Source organism: Bubalus kerabau, chromosome 3, assembly GCF_029407905.1.
Source record: "Bubalus kerabau isolate K-KA32 ecotype Philippines breed swamp buffalo chromosome 3, PCC_UOA_SB_1v2, whole genome shotgun sequence".
NCBI lineage: Eukaryota > Metazoa > Chordata > Mammalia > Artiodactyla > Bovidae > Bubalus > Bubalus kerabau.
The window spans coordinates 118816865-118837500 of NC_073626.1; the positions used below are offsets into that span (position 1 = coordinate 118816865).

The 20636-nt window shown below is 43.5% G+C and overlaps 1 protein-coding gene and 1 non-coding gene across 11 annotated transcripts in view; one reads left to right on the top strand and one right to left on the bottom strand.

The window, feature by feature from the left end:
* Positions 1-6058: 6058 nt before the first annotated feature.
* The window catches only part of GPR39 (G protein-coupled receptor 39), a 205859-nt gene continuing 191281 nt past the window's right edge, over positions 6059-20636 (bottom strand). For 3 of the 10 annotated variants that reach the window (XM_055572852.1, XM_055572855.1, XM_055572858.1), the window contains one exon: positions 6653-6797. In XM_055572852.1, the coding sequence (XP_055428827.1) occupies positions 6750-6797 (48 nt within the window). In that variant the 3' untranslated portion in view covers positions 6653-6749. Of the gene's footprint in view, positions 6367-6652; positions 6798-13486; positions 13651-20636 lie in introns of those variants that run through there. The other 7 variants (XM_055572853.1, XM_055572854.1, XM_055572857.1 and 4 more) reach the window with 6 other exon arrangements.
* On the top strand, positions 18183-18289 carry LOC129648153 (U6 spliceosomal RNA). The gene has a single exon (XR_008712735.1). It is a non-coding gene; the product is annotated as a U6 spliceosomal RNA (small nuclear RNA).

Genomic DNA, 20636 nt, shown 5'->3' on the forward strand with positions numbered 1-20636 from the left:
GAATGGGCAGAGACTCAAAATCACACATGCTAGAAAGGCCACTCAGCAGGGAGACAACGGATGCAAACTCAGTACAGCTTGGGTAGGTAAGATTTTGGGAGGTGGCGAGGCCTAAGCTGTCTTGAAGCAGACATATTTGAACCAACACACTCACCACAAACACATACACTTACGTGAACATAGTCACCAGTGTGCACATAGTTTTCTCATCACTCCCCCTTCATATACCCAACATTCTGCTCACTATAATGCACTGTTTAAAATTCAGGCTGAAATATCGATGTCTTCTCTGTCCTTAGCACGGATTGGTGGCTTTACTTGGAAGGCTGTAGGCATAAAAAGAGTTTGTTGAAAAGAATGTCAACATTTCCAGCTTTTGATGAATAGCTCCTGACTTCAGTGGATTTCAGAACTAATTTCACACACACATACACACACACACACACACACATGCATGCATGCTGACAAATGCACAGGCCTTATAATTACTTTTTGATAGGGCTTTTGCTCAGCCAGGAGGGCAGGAGCCTCCTAAGTGCAGATAGGTGTAGATGGTCTCCAGTTCAGGGAGACCCAGTTGGGAAGCAGAGAGCTGATACAGATGGACAACATTCATGGACAGAAAAGCTCAGGCTCTAACAAGGGTCTTTTCACCCATACTTCATCCATGGATAGATGTATGGTGTTATGAAGAGTGACCTCAATGAAATGGTCATCATTAAAAACTCTACAAATAAAAAATGCTGGAAAAGGGAACCTTGTACACTGTTGTTGAAAACATAAGCTGGTGCGGCCACTATGGAAAACAGTATGGAACCCTGAGGGATTGGATGGGAAGGGAGGTGGGAGGGGGGTTCAGGATGTACACCCATGCCTGATTCATGCCAATGTATGGCAAAAACCACTATAATATTGTAAAGCAATTAGCCTCCAATTAAAATAAATAAATTATAAAAAAAGAAAAAACTAAAAATAGAGCTATCATGTGATCCAGCAATCTCTCCTGAGCATATACCCAGACAAAACTCTAATTCAAAAATATGTATATACCTCTATGCTCACAGCACTATTGACAATATCCAAGACATGGAGACAACCTAAATGCCCATCGACAGATGAATGGATAAAGATGCGGTGCACATATACAATAGGGTACTGCTGCTAAGTCGCTTCAGTCGTGTCTGAATCTGTGCGACCCCATAGACGGCAGCCCACCAGGACCTGCAGTCCCTGGGATTCTCCAGGCAAGAACACTGGAGTGGGTTGACCAAAAAAGAGCAAAATAATGGCATTTATAGCAACATGGATGGAACTAGAGATTATCATACTAAGTCAGAAAGATAAGTAAGTCAGAATTAAGTCAAAAAAGAGAAATACCATAGGATATCACTTATAAGCAGAACCTAAAATATGATACAAATGAACCTGTCTACAAAACAGAAACAGACTCTCGGACATACAGAACAGACTGGGGGTTGCCAAGGGGGATAGGGTTGAGGGAGGACCTTAGGGGAGGGATGGAGTGGGAGGCTGGGGATAGCAGACGTAAGCTATTATATATAGAATGGATAAACAAGGTCCTATTGTGTAGCACAGAGAACTATATTCAATATGCTGTGATAAATCATAATGCAATGTATTTTTAAATGTATATGTGTATGTATATACTGAGTCACTTTGTTGCACAGCAGAAATGAACACAACATTGTAAATCAACCATATTTCTGAAAAAAAAAAAAAAAAAAAAAAAGTTGTGACCTCAAACATCATTTCTTTGGTGGATTGCTCTACTCAGCAAGGGAGCTAGATTCCCACCTCACCTCATGCCCTTCACAGGGCCCAGTCCTGGGCTGTGTTACATATGCACACACATGGTGGTCCTGTGGTCCTGAACCCACTAGAAATCCAGGGTGCCTCCACCACCACACCTTGCTTTCATGTTTAATTCCATTATAGGGCAGAGTCTCTGGATTTTGTTTCCTATAGGGAATTAGCTCATCTAGATCTGAGTGAGGACACATCAGAGGCAGAAGGGACCTCAGGGACCACCTAAAACATCTCCCTCACTTTCTCCAGATGCGGACACTGAAATCTTCAAGAGTGTAGTGATTTTCCCCATAACCCTACAGTTTAGTTTGTGATGCTGAGACCAAAATCCAAGCAGTCTGGAAATGATTCCATTCCATGGCAAGAAAGACTGTCTTCCCAGCTGCCAACACCACCTCTAGCCTTGTCAGTGGCATCACAAAAACCATTAAAAGGACAGACCATTACAAGGGACAGAACAGGATGGAAAAACAACCCAGGCACCCCCTCTCCTGGAAAAACATGTCCAAATAAATGTTTCATAATGTTCTTCTAATGATAGGTCAGCAGAAGACTCTTGACATATAAAGGAAAAACAGATTATTTCCTATGCTTTCTCAAAAGTTTTATTTATAAGGTCCCATGAGGAAGAAAACCCACAAGCTCCTTAAAAAGCCTGTTTTTACAGTTCTCTCAAGATTCTTATAGCTGCCCCACCAAGAGCCTCTTCCTCTATTCACATTACAACTGAGTCTCGTGAGAGTTCTGGGTAAAAAAGAAGACGTCATCCTCCTTTACAAAAACTGTCACACACACTCGTGAGGACGGCATAATTACCCCTCAGCCCTCCTGCCTCCCTATTAACTGCTCTTATGCTTTTGTCATTTCACACATCATCTTCTAGATGCCAGTCTCTTGCTCTCCATACCCAGATGCTCCCCATGAGCCCCACTTACGCCAACTGTGTTCTCGTTCTTCGAGAACAGGGACCCTGATAGATGCCTGGGTCACCCACATAAGCAAGACGCTGCCTCCACACAATCGCAGAGGCCCTAGCAGAGGCCTTTCTAGCTTGCAGGGATCTTGGAGCCTGCCCATCCAAACGCTTTCAAATGCTGGTCAACATCACCTGTGGAGCCATGTGCCCCTCCCCAGACCCATGAAAAACAACTTAATCCCACCTAGAGCTTCTGCATAATTTCCAAACTCCCTGGTGAATTCTGATGCTCACTGAAGATTTCTGCCCAGCCCACCTCTCACTGTAGAGGAACAGCCTGATCATTCCATAGTTTCGCCACTAGGGGGAGGCAAACCTGAGTTCTAGAACCTGGAACTCTGTCGTGGGTTCATTCCTGTGATTTCTACCATATCAGTGCCCTCATCCCTCATTCATATTAGAATGAGGGACCTTAAAACAACCACCACAACCAACTGGTTAAACAAAATATCCACCCCAGGCCAACAAAATCAGAAACCTTGGGGTTGCAGCCTGGGCATTGCTTCTGTTTTTTCCAAATGCCCCCTACCCCTTCCTTGATAATTCTAACTTGCAGCTTGAGTTAAGAGTCACTAGGTTTCGCAGAGTTGAACATGACTGAGTGACTAAGCAAACATGTACAGACTTCACCAGGTCACCCTCAAACAGAACTAACTGAATGATTGAAAGTAAAAGTGTTAGTTGCTCAGTACTGTCTGACTCTTTGCGACCCCATGGACTGTAGCCTGCCAGGCTCCCCTGTTCATGGGATTTCCCAGGAAAGAATACTGCAGTGGGTAGCCATTCCCTTCTCCAGGGGATCTTCCTAACCCAGGGACAGAACCCAGGTATCTTATGTCTCCTGCATTGGCAGGCAGGCTCTTTACCATATGAGCCACCAGGGAAGCCCTAAATTATATGCAAATAAATGTCTTAAGTAACACAGATATTTAACCAATCTGAATCACAAGCCAATGCCTAGATCCTAATGAGATCAAATTCTGCAAGAAGAGTGGATATTGAGCTCCTAAAGGGGCTAACACCAACTCACCCGCTTTTTTTTTTTTTAATATGAATTTTATTTATTCATTTCCTTTTGGCTTCACTGTACAACAGGTGGGATCTTAGTTTCCCAGCCAGGGATCAAACCCACACCCCTGCCTGGGAGTACAGAGTCTTAACCACTGGACTGCCAGGGAAGTCCAATCATTTTGCAGCCTTTGAGCTGGAGGTCAATGTGCAGTACAGCAGGCTGCTAAGCCCTGGGGGAGTCTGCACTGCGTGCTGGAGCCCAGTCTCAGGAACTGAAGTTACTGGCAGATTAGCTGAGCTCAGCTGGGCTGTACTGGTTCAGTGCCCTCACAATAAGACAAGGAAGTTGAAAAAGCCAAAACTGTTCCCTGGGCGAGGGTGCTGGGCTTCAGGCATGGGAAGGGAGTCCTTCTGTGGGAGCCACCTGGGACAGGCAGATTTGCTCTGCTGGACTTTGAATCTGAAATCTCTGCCTAGTGCGGCCATAGTATTTGGGGCCCCCACTACTATGGGCTTCCCTGATGGCTCAGTAAAGAATCTGTCTGCAATGCAGGAGATCCGGGTTTGATCCCTGGGTCAGGAAGATCCCCTGGAGAAGGGAATGCCAACCCACTCCAGTATTCTTGCCTGGAGAATTCCAAGGACAGAGGAGCCTGGTGGGCTACAGTCCATGGGGCCACAAAGAGTCAGACACGACTAAGCGACTACACTTTCACGTTCACGCTTGTAACCTAGTGGTGAGAGTTCCAGGATCATTTTCATATCACCTATTTCACTTGAGTTCCCCTATAGCCACCAGATACTTTTCAACTGATCTATAATTGGTCCATGAACACGTGTCCAGTGGGGAAACCACACACACTGAATGAAGGTCTATATCCCTTTTGAGAATTCAGCAAGGTCCATACTCAGCCTGGTTTTTAAACCTTGAGAATATCAGCCCACAGGCAGGCTTTTCAAGAGATTTCCTAGATCCACTGCTCCCTCTTGTACCTGAGAGAGTACTAATGATTTCAGAGTCCACCAGGCAGATGTTTGTTTTCTTCTGGCATATCATCTCAGTGAAGCACATGTCTTGACTCTGTCATCTGAAGAGTCTGCTAGTTAGCAACTCTGTGTGCCCCCAGCAACCCCCACCCCCAGATGGGGCAGCTGACTTTCTACAAGGGGATTTATCCTGTCCCATGAAGCCTGACCCTGATCCCAGCCAACTATTTACTCAAGTGTCCAGAAACTAAAGGCTCTAGTTTGTGGTTGTGCCTTTACTGTGTCTCTGCATTTAGACACAGTGTTACATAAGGCAAGGGTACATTTCTCAGGCCCCATCCCAAGCCCCTATGCCTCTCGCATCCTGACCAAAGCCCAGTCTCACCTCTCCTTCATTTCTGTCCTGGGCTCTCATGACCTTGGAATAAAGACAAAGACCACAGAACCTATGTTGGGAACCAGCACAAGAGGAAATGCATTTCATGAAATGCAAGATTGAAGCATATCAAGTGAACCACCCGGAGACATCTTTAATAAGCCACAGCGATATAAAGCTGGCTTTGCACAACAAATGTGTTCCAATCAGAAGCAAAGCAATGCTTCTCAGCCTGGCTATGCATGTGAATCAACTGGGGAGCTTTAAAAATATACTGATGCTCGAGTTTCATTCCCATAAACCCTGATTTAATTGGTCGAAGGTTCATCCTGGTCATTAGGATTTTTTTTTTTAGGTTTCTCCAGTGATTATAATGTTCTGAAGCAAGGAGGCAAAAGGACACAGAAAACACAGAAGCAGAAACCATGAGGGAAGCAAAGAGAAGAAAAGCAGAGTTGGAAGCAGTGGCGGAGAGACTGAAAAAGAGATTGACCGACTGATACTGAGATTAAAATGAAAAGAAGTGCAATAGAGAATAGAGACACCTAGAAGAGGAAGGGAAGGGATGGGGGTGGTGAGGAGGGACCAAACTAATGGAGACAATTCAACTGTTTGAGGGGAGAGAGAGACAATGAAAGGTAATAGAACAGAAAGAAAGAGGAAACGAAGTATAGTCCAGATAGCTGGGAATGAAAGATAATAGTATTTATTGAGAATTTACTATGTGCTGGAGGCTTTCTGAAACAAAGAAGGGGACTGAGGCAGGGAGAAGAGAAGAACGAAGCCCTAGACACTGGCAACAGAGAAAAGAGGGAAAGGAAGGGGATTTTCAGAGCAAAAACAAAGAATATTGGGCAAACACATGCAGCCAGTCTCCAAAAGCCCAATCAACAGCAGTTTGTAACCAATTTAATGAAATCTCAATGGGGGCAATAAATTCAGGTTTTTCATTAAAACTAACTTGGTCCTATTCCATCCCACATGCAATTAGTCTCCAGCACCCGGGAGATGCTGTTCTTCCATGTTGAGATCAGGCCCGCTGGGAGATTGAGCCTGGCTCCCACCACCTCCCACACATGGGCACCTGCTTCTTGAGGGAGGGGAACCAGTTGGTGGTTTTAAAAAGCTCCAAGTTCATGACGACTTCCTCACACGAATTCTTAACAGCAGCTCCATTTCTTTTCTTTTTCTGAAAACAATCAAAAAAGAAGAGGCTGCCAAGGGAGCTCAAGACCACAGTTATAATTAAAGTTTCTTCCACATTTTCATTATAAACCTGTTTTGGTGGAAAACTGGAGCTGCGGTGCCACTGCTCAGGGCTCAGGATTTCTATAGGAGCGGAAACCTGCTTTCATCACAACAAAAAATGGCACGTTGTGATAATTGGGCCATAATGAGGGGTAAATGCTTCTGGGTACTGAGCTGGTTCCCACTCTCCCCACACATAAAGAACAGTGTCAAATGAAATGAGCTACCTTTGTGCCCGAAGAAAATGATATGAACCCACTATGAGCAGCAGATGCACTCTGAATAATTTGCAGTGGGCTGGTCCTCTGGGTCTTCTGCACACCTTCACCTGAGGTCATCAGGGTTCAGGACAGCAAACTGCACCCTGCAGCTCTGAACAGACAGAAAGGGAACTCAACTCCCACTTAAAAGGACCAAACAGGGCTTCCCTGGTGGTCCTGTGGTTAAGACTCCCCTGTGTCCATTGAGGGGGTCCAGGGTTCCATCCCTGGGTGGGGAACTAAGATCCTATATGCTGCCTAGCAAGGTCAAAAAGCAAAATAATTTAAAAAATAATAAAACTTTCCTTAAAAAAAAAGAAAGGACCAGATGTAAGCCCTTAGGAATCTTAGCTTGGGGCGCTAACCGCTGGAGGTTGTGCTGCAGTTATTATGGTCCACAGGGCCAGTCCTGACTCTGGCCTCCATTCATACCAAGAGGGAAAATCAGTTCCCTTCTGACAACCACCACTGCTCCATAACTACTGCTGTGGGCCATGCACTATTCCCAGTAGGCTAAGGACTTTACAGATGGAAACTTGTTTAATCCTCATTTCAAGCCTGTGATATAAACTTTGATTCTATTCAGTTTACAGATGAGGAAATTGAAGCAGAGAGTGGTGAGAGTAATTTCTGCAAGAGATTCAGTGACTCGTGAGCTGGGGCTAAAACCCAGCCAGATACTCCAACTCCAGAATCCACATTTCTGTTACGCCTTTAAAAGTTTCTCATACAAATTATAATATTATATATACTTTGTGCATATTACATATATATATATTTCTATATATATACATACATCAACTAAAAGTGAAAATTAATATTATTAAACAAATTACCCAGAACCTGAAATACTATGAACCCAGAGTCCAGTGTGTTTGGGTTGCTTTGAATGGTAGGCAGGAGCAAGGATTTAAATTCACTACTATTACATATTAAGTGAGCATTTACTATGTGCTGATTTCTATGCCTGGGGGATAAGAAAGAAATACTTAATGAAAGAAAAGTTAGGTCTATTCTGCTCTAGGATCTCAACCCTCCTGCCATTAAAAAAAAAAATGTTACCATCTGTTGGTGAGCCAGGAGACATAGGCGCAGGCAGGCTCAGACATACTACCAACAGCAACTGAGCCTTGAGATAAAACTCAAAGATCATTTTAGCCAAAAGGGACCTAGGGGGTCATCAGATCCAACATGTCCATTTTACAAAATGTGTTAAACAGCCTTGAAATGACTTGCCAGGATCACCTGATTCCTCTGCCCCTGATATGAACAGATTGAAAGTAGCACACAGTATGAAGGACTACCATGATACTGAACTCATCTCACATGCTAGCAAGGTAATGCTCAAAATCCTCCAAACTAGGCTTCAACAGTACATGAACCGAGAACTTCCAGATGTTCAAGCTGGATTTAGAAAAGGCAGTGGAAACAGAGATCAAATTGCCAACATCCATTGGATCATAGAAAAAGCCAGAGAGTTCCAGAAGAACATCTACTTCTGCTTCATTGACTAAAGTTGCTGACTGTGTAGATCACAAGGAACTGTGGAAAATTCTTTAAGAGATGGCAATATCAGACCACCTTACCTGCTTCCTGAGAAACCTATATGCAGGTCAAAAAGCAACAGTTAGAATCAGACATTCCCTTGTAGTTCAGTTGGTAAAGAATCTGCCTGCAATGCAGGAGACCTGGGTTTGATTCCTGGGTCTGGTAGATCCCATGGAGAAGGAAATGCCACTCACTCCAGTTTTCTTGCCTGGAGAATCCCATGGACAGAGGAACCTGGTGGGCTACAGTCCATGGCGTCGCAAGACTTGGGCATGACTTAGCGACTAAACCACCATGGAACAACAAACTGGTTTAAATTTGGGAAAGGAGTATGTCAAGGCTGTATATTGTTACCCTGATTATTTAACTTCTATGCAGAGTACATCATGTGAAATGCCGGCTGATGAATTACAAGCAGGAATCAAGATTGCCGGGAGAAATATCAATAACTTCAGAAACGCAGATGACACCACCCTTACGGCAGAAAGCGAAGAGGAAGTAAAGAGCCTCTTGATGAAAGTGAAAGAGGAGAGTGAAAAAGCTGGCTTAAAACTCAACATTCAGAAAACTAAGATCATGGAATCCAGTCCTATCACTTCATGGCAAACAGATGGGGAAACAATGGAAATACTGACAAATTTATTTTCTTGGGCTCCAAAATCACTGTAGACAGTGACTGCAGCCATAAAATTAAAAGACACTTGCTCCTTGGAAGAAAAGCTATGAAAAACCTAGACAGTGTATTAGAAAGCAGAAACATTACTTTTGTGACAAAGGTCTGTATGGTCAAAGCTACAGTTTTTCCAGCAGTCATGTGTGGATGTGAGAGTTGGGCCATAAAGAAGGCTGAATGCTGAAGAACTGATGCCTTTGAACTATGGTGCTGGAGAAGACTCTTGAGAGTCCCTTGGACTGCAAGGAGATCCAACTAGTCCATCCTAAAGGAAACCAGTCCTGAATATTCACTGGAAGGACTGATGCTGAAGCTGAAGCTCCAATACTTTGGCCACCTGATGGGAAGAACTGACTCATTAGAAAAGACCCTGATTCTGGGAAAGATTGAAGGCAGAGGAGGGAGGGGATGACAGAGGATGAGATGGTTCGATGGCATCATGCACTCAATGGACATGAGTTTGAGCAAGCTTCAGGGGATAGTGAAGGGCAAGGAAGTCTGGCATGCTGCAGTCCATGGGGTTACAAAGAGTTCAACATGACTGAGAGACTGAACAACAACAACAACCCATGATATGGCAGTAAATGCAGAGATTACCCTCTGATTCCTATACTGGTAAGATTAATCCATGTTGGTTATAATTCACCATTCCTTTGAGAATCATCCCAGAGGTTACCTATAAAGATGTAACTTAGGAGTCAAGGTGAGCTGGACAGACTGTCATGGAAATGACTTTCTGGGCAAAGGGGATTGTTGGACTGGAGAACAGAAACGGGCTGCCCAGTGAGCCAGATGGGGAGAGTGCCCACACTTCACTGCCACAAGACCCCAGGTTTCCAAGCTTCAAGCATATCTCTACTGTACATCCATCAGCCTCCTGTGATTTTCACTTTTGACCAGAACCCATCCCTGAACACCAGACCTGTTATCCAACAGTCTGATTTCACCTTCACTTAGATGACTAAAAAGCACATCAAACTTAACAGGTCCACATACAGCTCCTGACCTCTTCACTTCCAAGCTGGCTCTTCTCTTCCCCACCTCACTGAAGGGAAATCCTATTCTTCCACTTGTCTGGATCAAAACCTTAGCAGTTATCCTGTGGGTAATAAAGAATTTGGCTGGCCTTCATCTCCAGCTCCTGGGAGTTAAACCCTTGGAATTTCTGGAGTGATAAAATTATCTTTTCTTTATAACTCAGGATAGGCTTAGTCCCACCAGAAACACCAACCATGTGATTAGAGGGTTAGGACTTTGAGCCATGTGATATAAGCTTGATCTCCAGGGAAGAGGGGAGGGAAGCTACAGATAGGTCATTTGGTAAGTGATTCAATCAATCATGTGTGTATTATGAAACCCCAATAAATACTCTGGACACCAAGCTTGGGTGTGCTTCCCTGGTTGGCAATCCTCCAATACAGTCACACATGGGAGCTGAGAAGGGCAATGTGTTCCTAGGGATAAAAGCTTTGCATCTGATATCCACAAAAATCTTCACCCTATACAACTTGTCTAATTTGCATCCTTTGGCTATTAGAAACTGTAATTTCCTAATTACAGCTTTCAGTGAGTTCTGTGAGACTTCTTAGTGAATTATGGAACCTGAGAGTGGTCATAGCAACTCCAAAATTTGTAACCAGATGGTTAAAAGTGAGGGTAGTCCTGAACACCCTTGAATTTTAAGCTGGTGTCTGAAGTTGTAGTTGTTCTTTAATTGCTAAGTCATGTCCAACTCTTTTGCAACCTCGTCGACTGTAGCCGCCTGGCTTCTCTGTCCATGGGATTTCCCAGGCAAGAATACTGGAGTGGGTTGCCATTTTATTCTCTAAGGGAGTTTCTGGACCCAGAGATCAAACCTGCATCTTTTGCATTGGCAGGAGGATTCTCTACCACTGAGCCATCAGAGAAGCCCAGTGTCTGAGGTAAGGGCCATCTTATGAGGACTGGGCCCTTAGTCTGAAATTTGATCTCAGTCTGGGTACCTTGATATCATGCTTTCCCTCAAATTCCCCATCCAATCTACCAAGAAGTCCTATTGGTTCCAATTTCAAAATGTCTCCAGAATCTAATCATTTGCCACAGTCTTCATGGCTGCCATCTGGCCTAAGCCACAGGTCTGTCACTGGGTTTACTGCCTCTGCTTCCTAACCACCCTCCCTGCTTCTACCCTCCCCCTCAATCTCTGCTATTCTCAACACAGCACCCAGAGTGACCCTTCTAAAACCTTAGAGCATGTCACTACTCAGCTCAATCCTCCCAATGGCTGCCCATCTGACACCAAGAAAAACATCCAGTCTCTACCATGTCCCCCAGGAACTGGTTCCTTCACCACTACTTTCCTCTCTAACCTCATGTCTCATGACCTGCTCTTTAGCACCAATCACCATTGTGTATACTTGATATGCAACATGTGTGATATTTGTTTTCTTATCCCCTCCATGACTCTGCTCAACCACATGCACAGATCAGCTATTCTCCCATCCTAAGGCTTTCACAGCTCCTGTGCCTCTACCTTCAATGCTCTTTCCCAAGATCCCCACACGGCTCCCTCCCTCACCTCCTTCGTGTGTTTTTTGCTCAAATGTCACCCTCTAAGTGAACCCTTGCTGACCACCCTATTTAAAACTGCATTCCCATGTTTTAATTTCCTCTTTAGCACCAATCACCATTGTGTATGCTAGATATGCAACATGCGTGATATTTGTTTTCTTATCCCCTCAAATAGATAATAAACTCCATGATTACAAGAATTTTTGTGTATTTTGCTCTCAGTCTTGAAAACACCCCTTGGCATTTAGCAAACCCTCAAAATATCTATAGCACACATAACTGAGTTCCTGTTCAGCAAGTAATATTATGAGCACAGTTTAAACTCTAATCCATTGCTGATGGAATGCAAAATGGTGCAGCTATTTTGGAAGACGGTTTGGCTGCAAACCAATCACACATTGGCACTGGCATAACACCATAATACATCCCAGCAATCCCACTCCTAGCCATTTACCCCAGTGAGTTGAACAGCTCTGTTCATGCAAATACTTGCAAGTAAATGTTTGTAAAAGTTTTATTCATAATTGCTCTAAGCTGGAAAGAATCAAGAGTCCTGCAACAGGTGAATGGTTGAGTACAATATAGCTTTTCCTGTAGCATGCTTATCCATCACAGATGTGATGATCTGTGGATATAAACACTAGAGTCTACATAACAGATGCACTTCTCATTCTACATTTGCAATATAAATAATCAAATGGGCACATGTATACACCCAATTTTCAGGGGGTTGGTGCAAGTCCACCCCTAAGAGTTGGAACCACTCTCACTGTGACAGCAGTAAGAGTGATGGGCAGTGCTTGGACTTAAGTACCATCACAAAAGCAAGTTTTACTTTCTACAACCTCTTGACCTCTGCCAAGTCCATAACTCAGTGTCTGCCCTTGCAGCCCCAAATCAACACCTACTCACATGGCTCGAAATCAAAGATAGGTAGACACCAATGGGCCATGGTTCCACTGGGTCCTGGTCCATCCACTCTTTATTCTTGCTCATGGAGGAATAGGGGCCGAATGCTTTTCTAAAATCACACTGCTAACGAGTAGCGACCTGGGCTAGGACTCTAGGCCTGGTTTTCTGGGGACCGGACCATCATCACTGTGTGTATGTGTGTATCTTCCGCCTCACTTGTTCTGTTTTCTCCTTCTGCCCAACCCTTTCCTTTTCACTCCTATATTTTAGATTATGATTCTTGATCTGATAGAAGAGAGATAAAAATTCCTAGCTAGAAAACACTTGCAGTGAAAACCAAAGACCAGCCAATATGCACTTTGCTTAAGCACTACTTTTCGGCATTTGGCTTTTCTTCCTCAAGTAAACCTTCAATCAAGTGCTTGGTTTTGGCCAAACTCAGTACCACATCAAAGGATAAGTGATAAACTCAGTTTGTAGTTTAGTTATATTATATGGGGAAAAAATAGAAGTAGCTTCATTTTAAGAAAGGCATATTTGTGGTTCAAATGAATTTTAACAAGAGCTGGCACAGCTATGGGGATTCATGAGAATGACCTCAGTCCATTCTCCCCACAGCCTACAATACCTTCCTCATCTTCCCACTTTCCTTAATAAAACAAAAACTGACATTCATCACTGAGATATAGCTGCCGCATATCCCGCAGAAGCAGGGAGAAAAGGAAGAACTACAGGGCTCTCCAGGTGGTGCTAGTGGTGAAGAACCCACTTGCCAATGCAGGAGACGTAAGAGACGCGGGTTCGATTCCTGGGTTGGGAAGATCCCCTGGCGGAGGGCACAGCAACCCACTGCAGTATTCTTGCCTGGAGAATCCCATGGACAGAGGAGCCTGGCAGGGCTACAGTCCATAGCGTTGCAAAGAGTCAGACATGACTGAAGTGACTTGGCATGCATGCACTCCAAGTTCAGTATAATTTTAATCTTTATGGGTCCACACAAAGCAATGGGACACCTTTTGTTTGGGAAATACTGATATCTTGAACTGAAAAATAGGAAAACCAAATGAGCTTTTAGTAAAGCTCTTCAAGTGAGAAAAACAAAAGGCCCCACAAACTACCTCAGTGCGGGCTGAGAGGCCACATCTCACAGCTTGGTCTACTTGCACAGCCCAGACACGCTTTGATGTGACAGAGGGAGGCGATCTCTGCTCCAGATAAGGTAAGACATCCAGGCTGGAACTCAAAGATGAACGTGGTGCTGATTAGTTCAAATGAAATTAGCCTAAAGGATATGAAACTTTTATCAGATAAGCAAAATTAATTGAAATTACATCTCTGCCTAGAAGATATGCACACAGAAAAAAAGATCAGAGACAATGTGACAATTAAAATCTGATTATGTATCCCATCCCCCAGGTCCCCAGTGATCCATGGGAGACTCAAGGGCTGGGGGAGGGGAGGCTGAGCCTGGTGGCTCTGCAGATGATGTTGAAGAAAGCTGGTTGCCAGGTAAGCAGTTAGTAACCCAGGAGGTGGAGGGGGTAGGTGGGGGAGCATACACTTGCCAGGAATGCTGCCTCCAAGCTTTTGTAGCACACTTGCACCCCCTGAGTCTCCACGTGGACCTATCTAACAGCAAAGTCAAAGCAAGCTCTTGGTCAGTCAACTTGTCTTTGGCTAACACCACCCCAAGTAATAGGGCTTCCCTGGTGGCTCAGCAGGAAAGTATCTGTCTGCAGTGCCGGAGACTGAGACTTGGGTTCAGTCCCTGAGTTGGGAAGATCCCCTGGAGAAGGAAATGGCAACCCACTCCAGTATTCTTGCCTGGAAAATCCCATGGACAGAGGAGCCTGGAGGGTTATAATCCATGGGGTTATAAGAGTCAGATAAGACTTTGCGACTAAAACACCATCATCACCACCACCCCAAATGACTCATCTGATTAATTTTTTTAAAAATTTAATTAACTTGACTAATCAGTTGCTTCATCATTACACAGATTCCAAGTCAGAGCTGTTCTAAGTTGAGGCAGAAGCAAGAATATCCCAAGGGTTGCCCTTGGGATCTTGATCGCTCGATTCCTCTATCACCCCATCTGTGGCTGATTATATTTTCTAAAAGCTGCTGCAACAATATCGCCCAGCCCACACGCTCTTCTTCAGTGTGATGTTGTCATGCCCCCACAGTAAGTGACCAGTAAATGCTTGCTGAATTGAAGTATGCTTTTGAACTTCTTATCTGAAGCTCAGAAAAACAGAACAATCTTACATCTGTTTCCAGCAGTAATTTGGACTCAAATTTGGACCCAAACCCTAAAATCTTCTACCACTAAATTCCTAACATCTCTGAGTAAAAAGTAAGAGCATTCGAATATATAACTGAACTTGCAAGAAAGTTAGGGACTCTCCAGGGGCTGAAAATGAAGACAGACTGAGTAGTAGGTCTGTCTGATGATGCTGACAGGCCTCTTGAGATATCTGTCTTGGTAACCCTGGGACTTGGATTTAAATATCCACACAGAAAGAGAAAATGAAGGCGTGAGTCTTCAGAAGATATGCATTAAAGCTGAAAACCCCCATTAAGAGGTGGAATCCAATCTTCTCCGATGGGTGGGTTTGCTTTCCCAATAGTGTATAGCAGCTGTGGCACTGTAGAACGTCCATGGCTGCGTGGACTACCAGCAACTTTTGCCTTATTCACTGCAACATTGCAGCATGGACCCCGAACCCTAATGTAAGAAGACTTAATTAAGTCCAACTCCCCAGATGCCGCCATGCTGTGAGGAAGCCAAATAACAAGTAATCTCAGTCCTTCCATTCTGGGCATCCCATAAGCCCAGGCCCCAGACAAGCAAGCATAGGCGCTTCCAGACAATTTCTGTCCCCAGCCATCAAGTTAGCCCCCAGCCTCCACATTCCTAGCTGAGGTCCTAGATATCATGGAGCAGAGACAGGCATTCCCACTGTGCCCTGTCCCAACTGACACACAGAAACCATGAGCATAATAAACCAGTCATTAGCTTAAGCCAGTACATTTTAGGATAGTTTATCCTACAACATTAGTAGCTGAAATAAGATTCTTGGCCACTGTGATATCGTGATTAAAAAAATATCTGTTGGGCTTCATTCCCAGTTACTGGCACAGAGCTCTTGGAATTTCCTGGGTGTATGGGTGAGCAGAGTGTCTTTTTTCCCCCCTAATAAGCTCCTTTCAACTATATCAGAGTTTATGCTAATGAGCTAGCTCTTTGAGGATAAAGGCTGGTAGCCAGAGGAACCAGTCACATGATCAGAAGGTGGAACCTTTCAGCCACCTCCCCACCTCTGACCTCTAGGAAGGTTAAAGTACATGAAGATGGAGTTAATCGCCAATGGCCAATGCTTTACTCAACCATGTCTGTGTCATGGAACCTCCATAAAAACCATCAGTGACAGGGATCTGAGAGCTTCTAGATTGGTGAGCACACTCTGGTGCTGGAAGGCAGGTATATCCCAACTCCACTGGGACAGCAACTTCTTAACTCAGGACCCTTCCAGACCTTGTCCTGTGTACCTCTTCATCTGGCTGTTCATTTGTATCTTTGATAACATCCTTTACAACAAACTGAAAAATGTAAGCAAAGTATTTTCCTGAGCTCTATGAACTGTTACAGTAAATAATCTAACTTGAGGAGGGGTCATGGGAACCCCTGGTTGGTAACCAAACTGGGCAGAAGTGAGAATAATCTGGGAACAAACACACCACTTATGACTAGTGTCTGAAGTGGGGGACAGTCTTGCAGGACTAAGCCTTTAGCCTGAGGGCTTTGCACTAAGTCTGAGTAGCATCAGAACTGAATTGAGTTGCAGGTCACTCCGTTGGTGTCCACAGAGAACTAGGGAAGTGTGTGGTGTCAGGAGTACTGTGAGCAGAGAAAGTCTTTTTTTTTTTTTTTTTCCCCGTTATTCCTTCCCAGTTAAGGGTACAGAGCTCTCACTGCCTACTGATAAGGGAAAATATATGAGAGAAAGAAAAACTCCCATATTAAAAGGGGTTCAGACAGAAGCCAGGCCAGTTCCCAAAAGTCTTTGATTCCAAGATTACTATCCACTCCCTGCCTTAAAAGAATCTCCCTATTCCTCATCACAACCACTCCAACTCCCCACTTCTTGCCCATCTCCCTGCTGTTCCAGCCACCAGATCTACATTCTTAGGCAAAACCTTGAGACCTATAGCAGTATGCCAAGACCCCATACTTTATGAGCTATGCTCAAATTAAAGACCTGGGCAAAAGACCTTGGCATCAGCATGAAACACAGGAACCCTCAGAAGGCTGGTTTTATGCCTGTCACATCTCTTTATGCTCACAGTAACCTGCCCTCTATTTTCCATCAGCAGAATATACATAGCCAGGGGAAAATAACTTATTCTAATATTTGCTAAAGACTAACCCAGACAGGAAAGCAAAGATGCTTCCATTTTCCCAAGTATTTTACTATAGTTTAAGGCCAAATAACACACACACACACACACACACACACACAAATGCATATTTTTATGAAGGACACTGGCCCCAACTACAAGAAGCAGGTATTTTGGGATGGTGTCTTGGTACTTGGTCAATTATGACAGAGAGTTAGCTACAAATAACTGAAGAAAGGGCCAAATAGCCACAGATCTCCTAATGTGCTACAGAACCTTGTTTTCTATGCTTTTATGTGTCTGGAGACACTGGACACTTTTTTCTTTCTTTAAGATAGCACAGCTTCACTGAAACATGTGACAGCTTCCATTTTCAGCAGGTACACAGCTGGTGAGATGCCACAGTGATCAAGCTGGATTACAATCTCCTGGGACTGTCCTAATCCCTTCTGAACCAAAACACAGTTTCCACTAGAGGATTTTAAAACTTTTAACCATAGGAACACATCTTCAATCCTTTCAGTTCAGTTCAGTTCAGTCACTCAGTCGTGTCCGACTCTTTGCGACCCCATGAACTGCAGCACGCCAGGCCTCCCTGTCCATCACCAACTCCTGGAGTTCACTCAAACTCAGGTCCATTGAGTCAGTAATGTCATCCAGCCATCTCATCCTCTGTCGTCCCCTTCTCCTCCTGCTCCCAATCCCTCCCAGCATCAGAGTCTTTTCCAATGAGTCAACACTTCGCATGAGGTGGCCAAAGTACTGGAGTTTCAGCTTTAGCATTAGTCCTTCCAAAGAACACCCAGGACTGATCTCCTTTAGAATGGACTGGTTGGATCTCCTTGCAGTCCAAGGGACTCTCAAGAGTCTTCTCCAACACCACAGTTCAAAAGCATCAATTCTTCGGCGCTCAGCTTTCTTCACAGTCCAACTCTCACACCCATACATGACCACTGGAAAAACCATAGCCTTGACTAGATGGACCTTTGTTGGCAAAGTAATGTCTCTGCTTTTGAATATGCTATCTAGGTTGGTCATAACTTTCCTTCCAAGGAGTAAGCGTCTTTTAATTTCATGGCTGCAGTCACCATCTGCAGTGATTTTGGAGCCCCCCAAAATAAAGTCTGACACTGTTTCCACTGTTTCCCCATCTATTTGCCATGAAGTGATGGGACCAGATGCCATGATCAATCCTTTAATGCTGCTATTAAAAAGAAATAACAGACCCCAAATGGAATCATTTGTGCTAAGCCCCATGTCAGCAAAGCAAGACCAAATACCTAACCTAACAGCAATCTCGACCCAACTCTTCCCCCAAGAATGTGGCCTTTCACCAATTATCTTGGAATTACCCGGTGAGGTAGTTTTCTAATTAGATAAAACAATTTAAAAAGAGCACTTAAAAGCAAGGGAGTGCTCGCTTCGGCAGCACATATACTAAAGTTGGAACAACACAGAGAAGATTAGCATGGCCCCTGCGCAAGGATGACACGCAAATTCATGAAGCGTTCCATATTTTTATAAAAAAAAAAATGCAAGGGACACCTACTATAATTGATATGCAAAAGCCTCCAAAAGGCTTTGAAATTCCAAAATACCTGCCTTGAAAGATTCATTACAAAAAATAATAATAATTAAAAAATTAAAGTTATGAGAAGTACCTAAAATGAAAGACTTACAGGGCTGATGTTAATTCCCACTGCTCCCATCTATATTCCTTTACTTGAGTATTCATTCTACTAACCCTCTGTATGAATTATCTTTCTACTTTGAAGATTCCTCAAGACAATAAACAAGTCTGTATCAAGTTAATGTCCTTACTGATGCTCCCTTATCTCTAAGAGTCCCCTCAATCAGACTCTTTCTGGAGTTGAAGGATCTCTGAGTAATTTTCTGGTAAACTGCTGCATTATTCCCTTAAACAGCCAAAAAAAACTAAATTATTTTAAATCCCATTTGTAGCCTACAAATGGGTTGCTGGGAAAACAGGCAAAAGTTGGCTAAGGGTGAGAATCCTTACCAGAGTCAGTTCTCCTGGATCTCTCTCTACAGTTCCCCAGAGAGAGAAAAATATCTTTTGCACCCACCTTGGGGATACCTTCTAAATCCAAGGATTGCTTAATACTGTCAGAAATATTTATTGGCAGTATGTCCTGGCTAAAACTTGGTAAATATTTAAAATAATTTAATAAAATTTTATGAATTAAAATTTGGCCAAAATGGAAGCTGATATTCAGAGCCTGAAAGGAATTCTTTAGGCCTTCTCTTCTAAGCTAAAAGTAAAGTAAGTACCCAGTGTGTTGGGCGGGGGTGCGGGGAGGGGGGTGAATGGAAGGGGTTCTAAATACCTTGCAAAAGATTTTGGGGTGAATCAACCTATGATCGCTTCTCAGCCTTTTGGCTAAGATCAAGTACAGCCTGGGGGCTTCCCATAGCACAGCAGTAAAGAATCCGTCTGCCAATGCAAGAGATGCAAGAGATCCAGGTTCAATCCCTGGGTTAGGAAAATCCCTTGGAGTAGGAAATGGCAACCTGCTCCAGTATTTTTACCTGGAAAATTCCACGGATAGAAGAACCTGATGGGCTACCATCCATAGGGTCTCAAAGAGTCAGACACAACTGAGCGACTGAACACAAAACCTATGATATCATTTAAGTTACAACCTAATTCCTCACTGAATTAAAAGCAACTGTCCTTAAAGTATTTGCATAACTACAAATGTAGCTCTAGAGGCCTGACCAAAGCTCACCTATTCCTTTCTACCAATTTCCAAATCTGCCCTGGACAGTGAGGGCCAGGGAAGCCTGGCATGCTGCCAGGTGTGCTGCCAACTTGCCAACACGACTGAGCGGCTGAACTGAACTGAAACCTGCCCTATTTATCTTAACGGGGAAGATTTTGGGGTTTCTTCCTTCTGCCTCTGAGATGTAAATTTTAATATACCAACTTCAGAGAAGTGATTCTTCTCAGGAAACAAAAGGGTGGAGGGTGGGGCATCATTTGAAACTTTACTTTAGCTTTCCAAGCAGGTAACTTAGACTTATTTATTTCATCTACCAGAAAAATCACTTAGATTCAAATTCTTTTGTAAACTAGTAAAACAGAAGCTCTAAGATCAGTGTTTTCATCTGTCTATATGTTTACGTGCGTCTATCTATATGATGTAAATACGTGGTATGTTTCTACCTTCAGATATTAATGCAAAACAATTAATTTGTGAAAGAACTCAAATTGGCTTAAAGAAAAGTAAGTGTTTATATTAATATAAATTATCAGAAATATAATAGAAACTAACCCAAATGAATTCCAATCTTGTTGGTTTAATTTAAGCATGTCTTTAGGGTTACTGGCATGAAATATAATACTTTTATTTTATAATAAGTTCGTGCTGTCTCTATCACAAAATTTGTCAGCCAGGAAAATAACTAAGGATAAAGACTGACATTATCTTATGTCCGTGACATTTTTGTGAGTGAAGTTGGTCAGTTGTGTCCAACTCTTTGCTACCTCATGGATTGTAGCCTACCAGGCTCCTCCACCCATTGAATTTTCCAGGCAAGAGTACTGGAGTGTGTTTCCATTTCCTTCTCCAGGGGATCTTCCCGACCCAGGGATCGAACCTGGGTCTCCTGTATTGCAGTTACCGCCTGAGCCACCAGGGAAGACATTTTTGTGAATAGTCATTGTTAAGAACAAATAAACAGATGTAAGTAGGATAAAAAGTTTTTAGGGGTACTTTTTAAATCATTTCCTTGAATCTTTCTGGTAACTCGCGACCTTAAAGTTCGCAGAGTACATCATGAGAAACTCTGGGCTGGAAGAAGCACAAGCTGGAATCAAGATTGCTGGGAGAAATATCAATAACC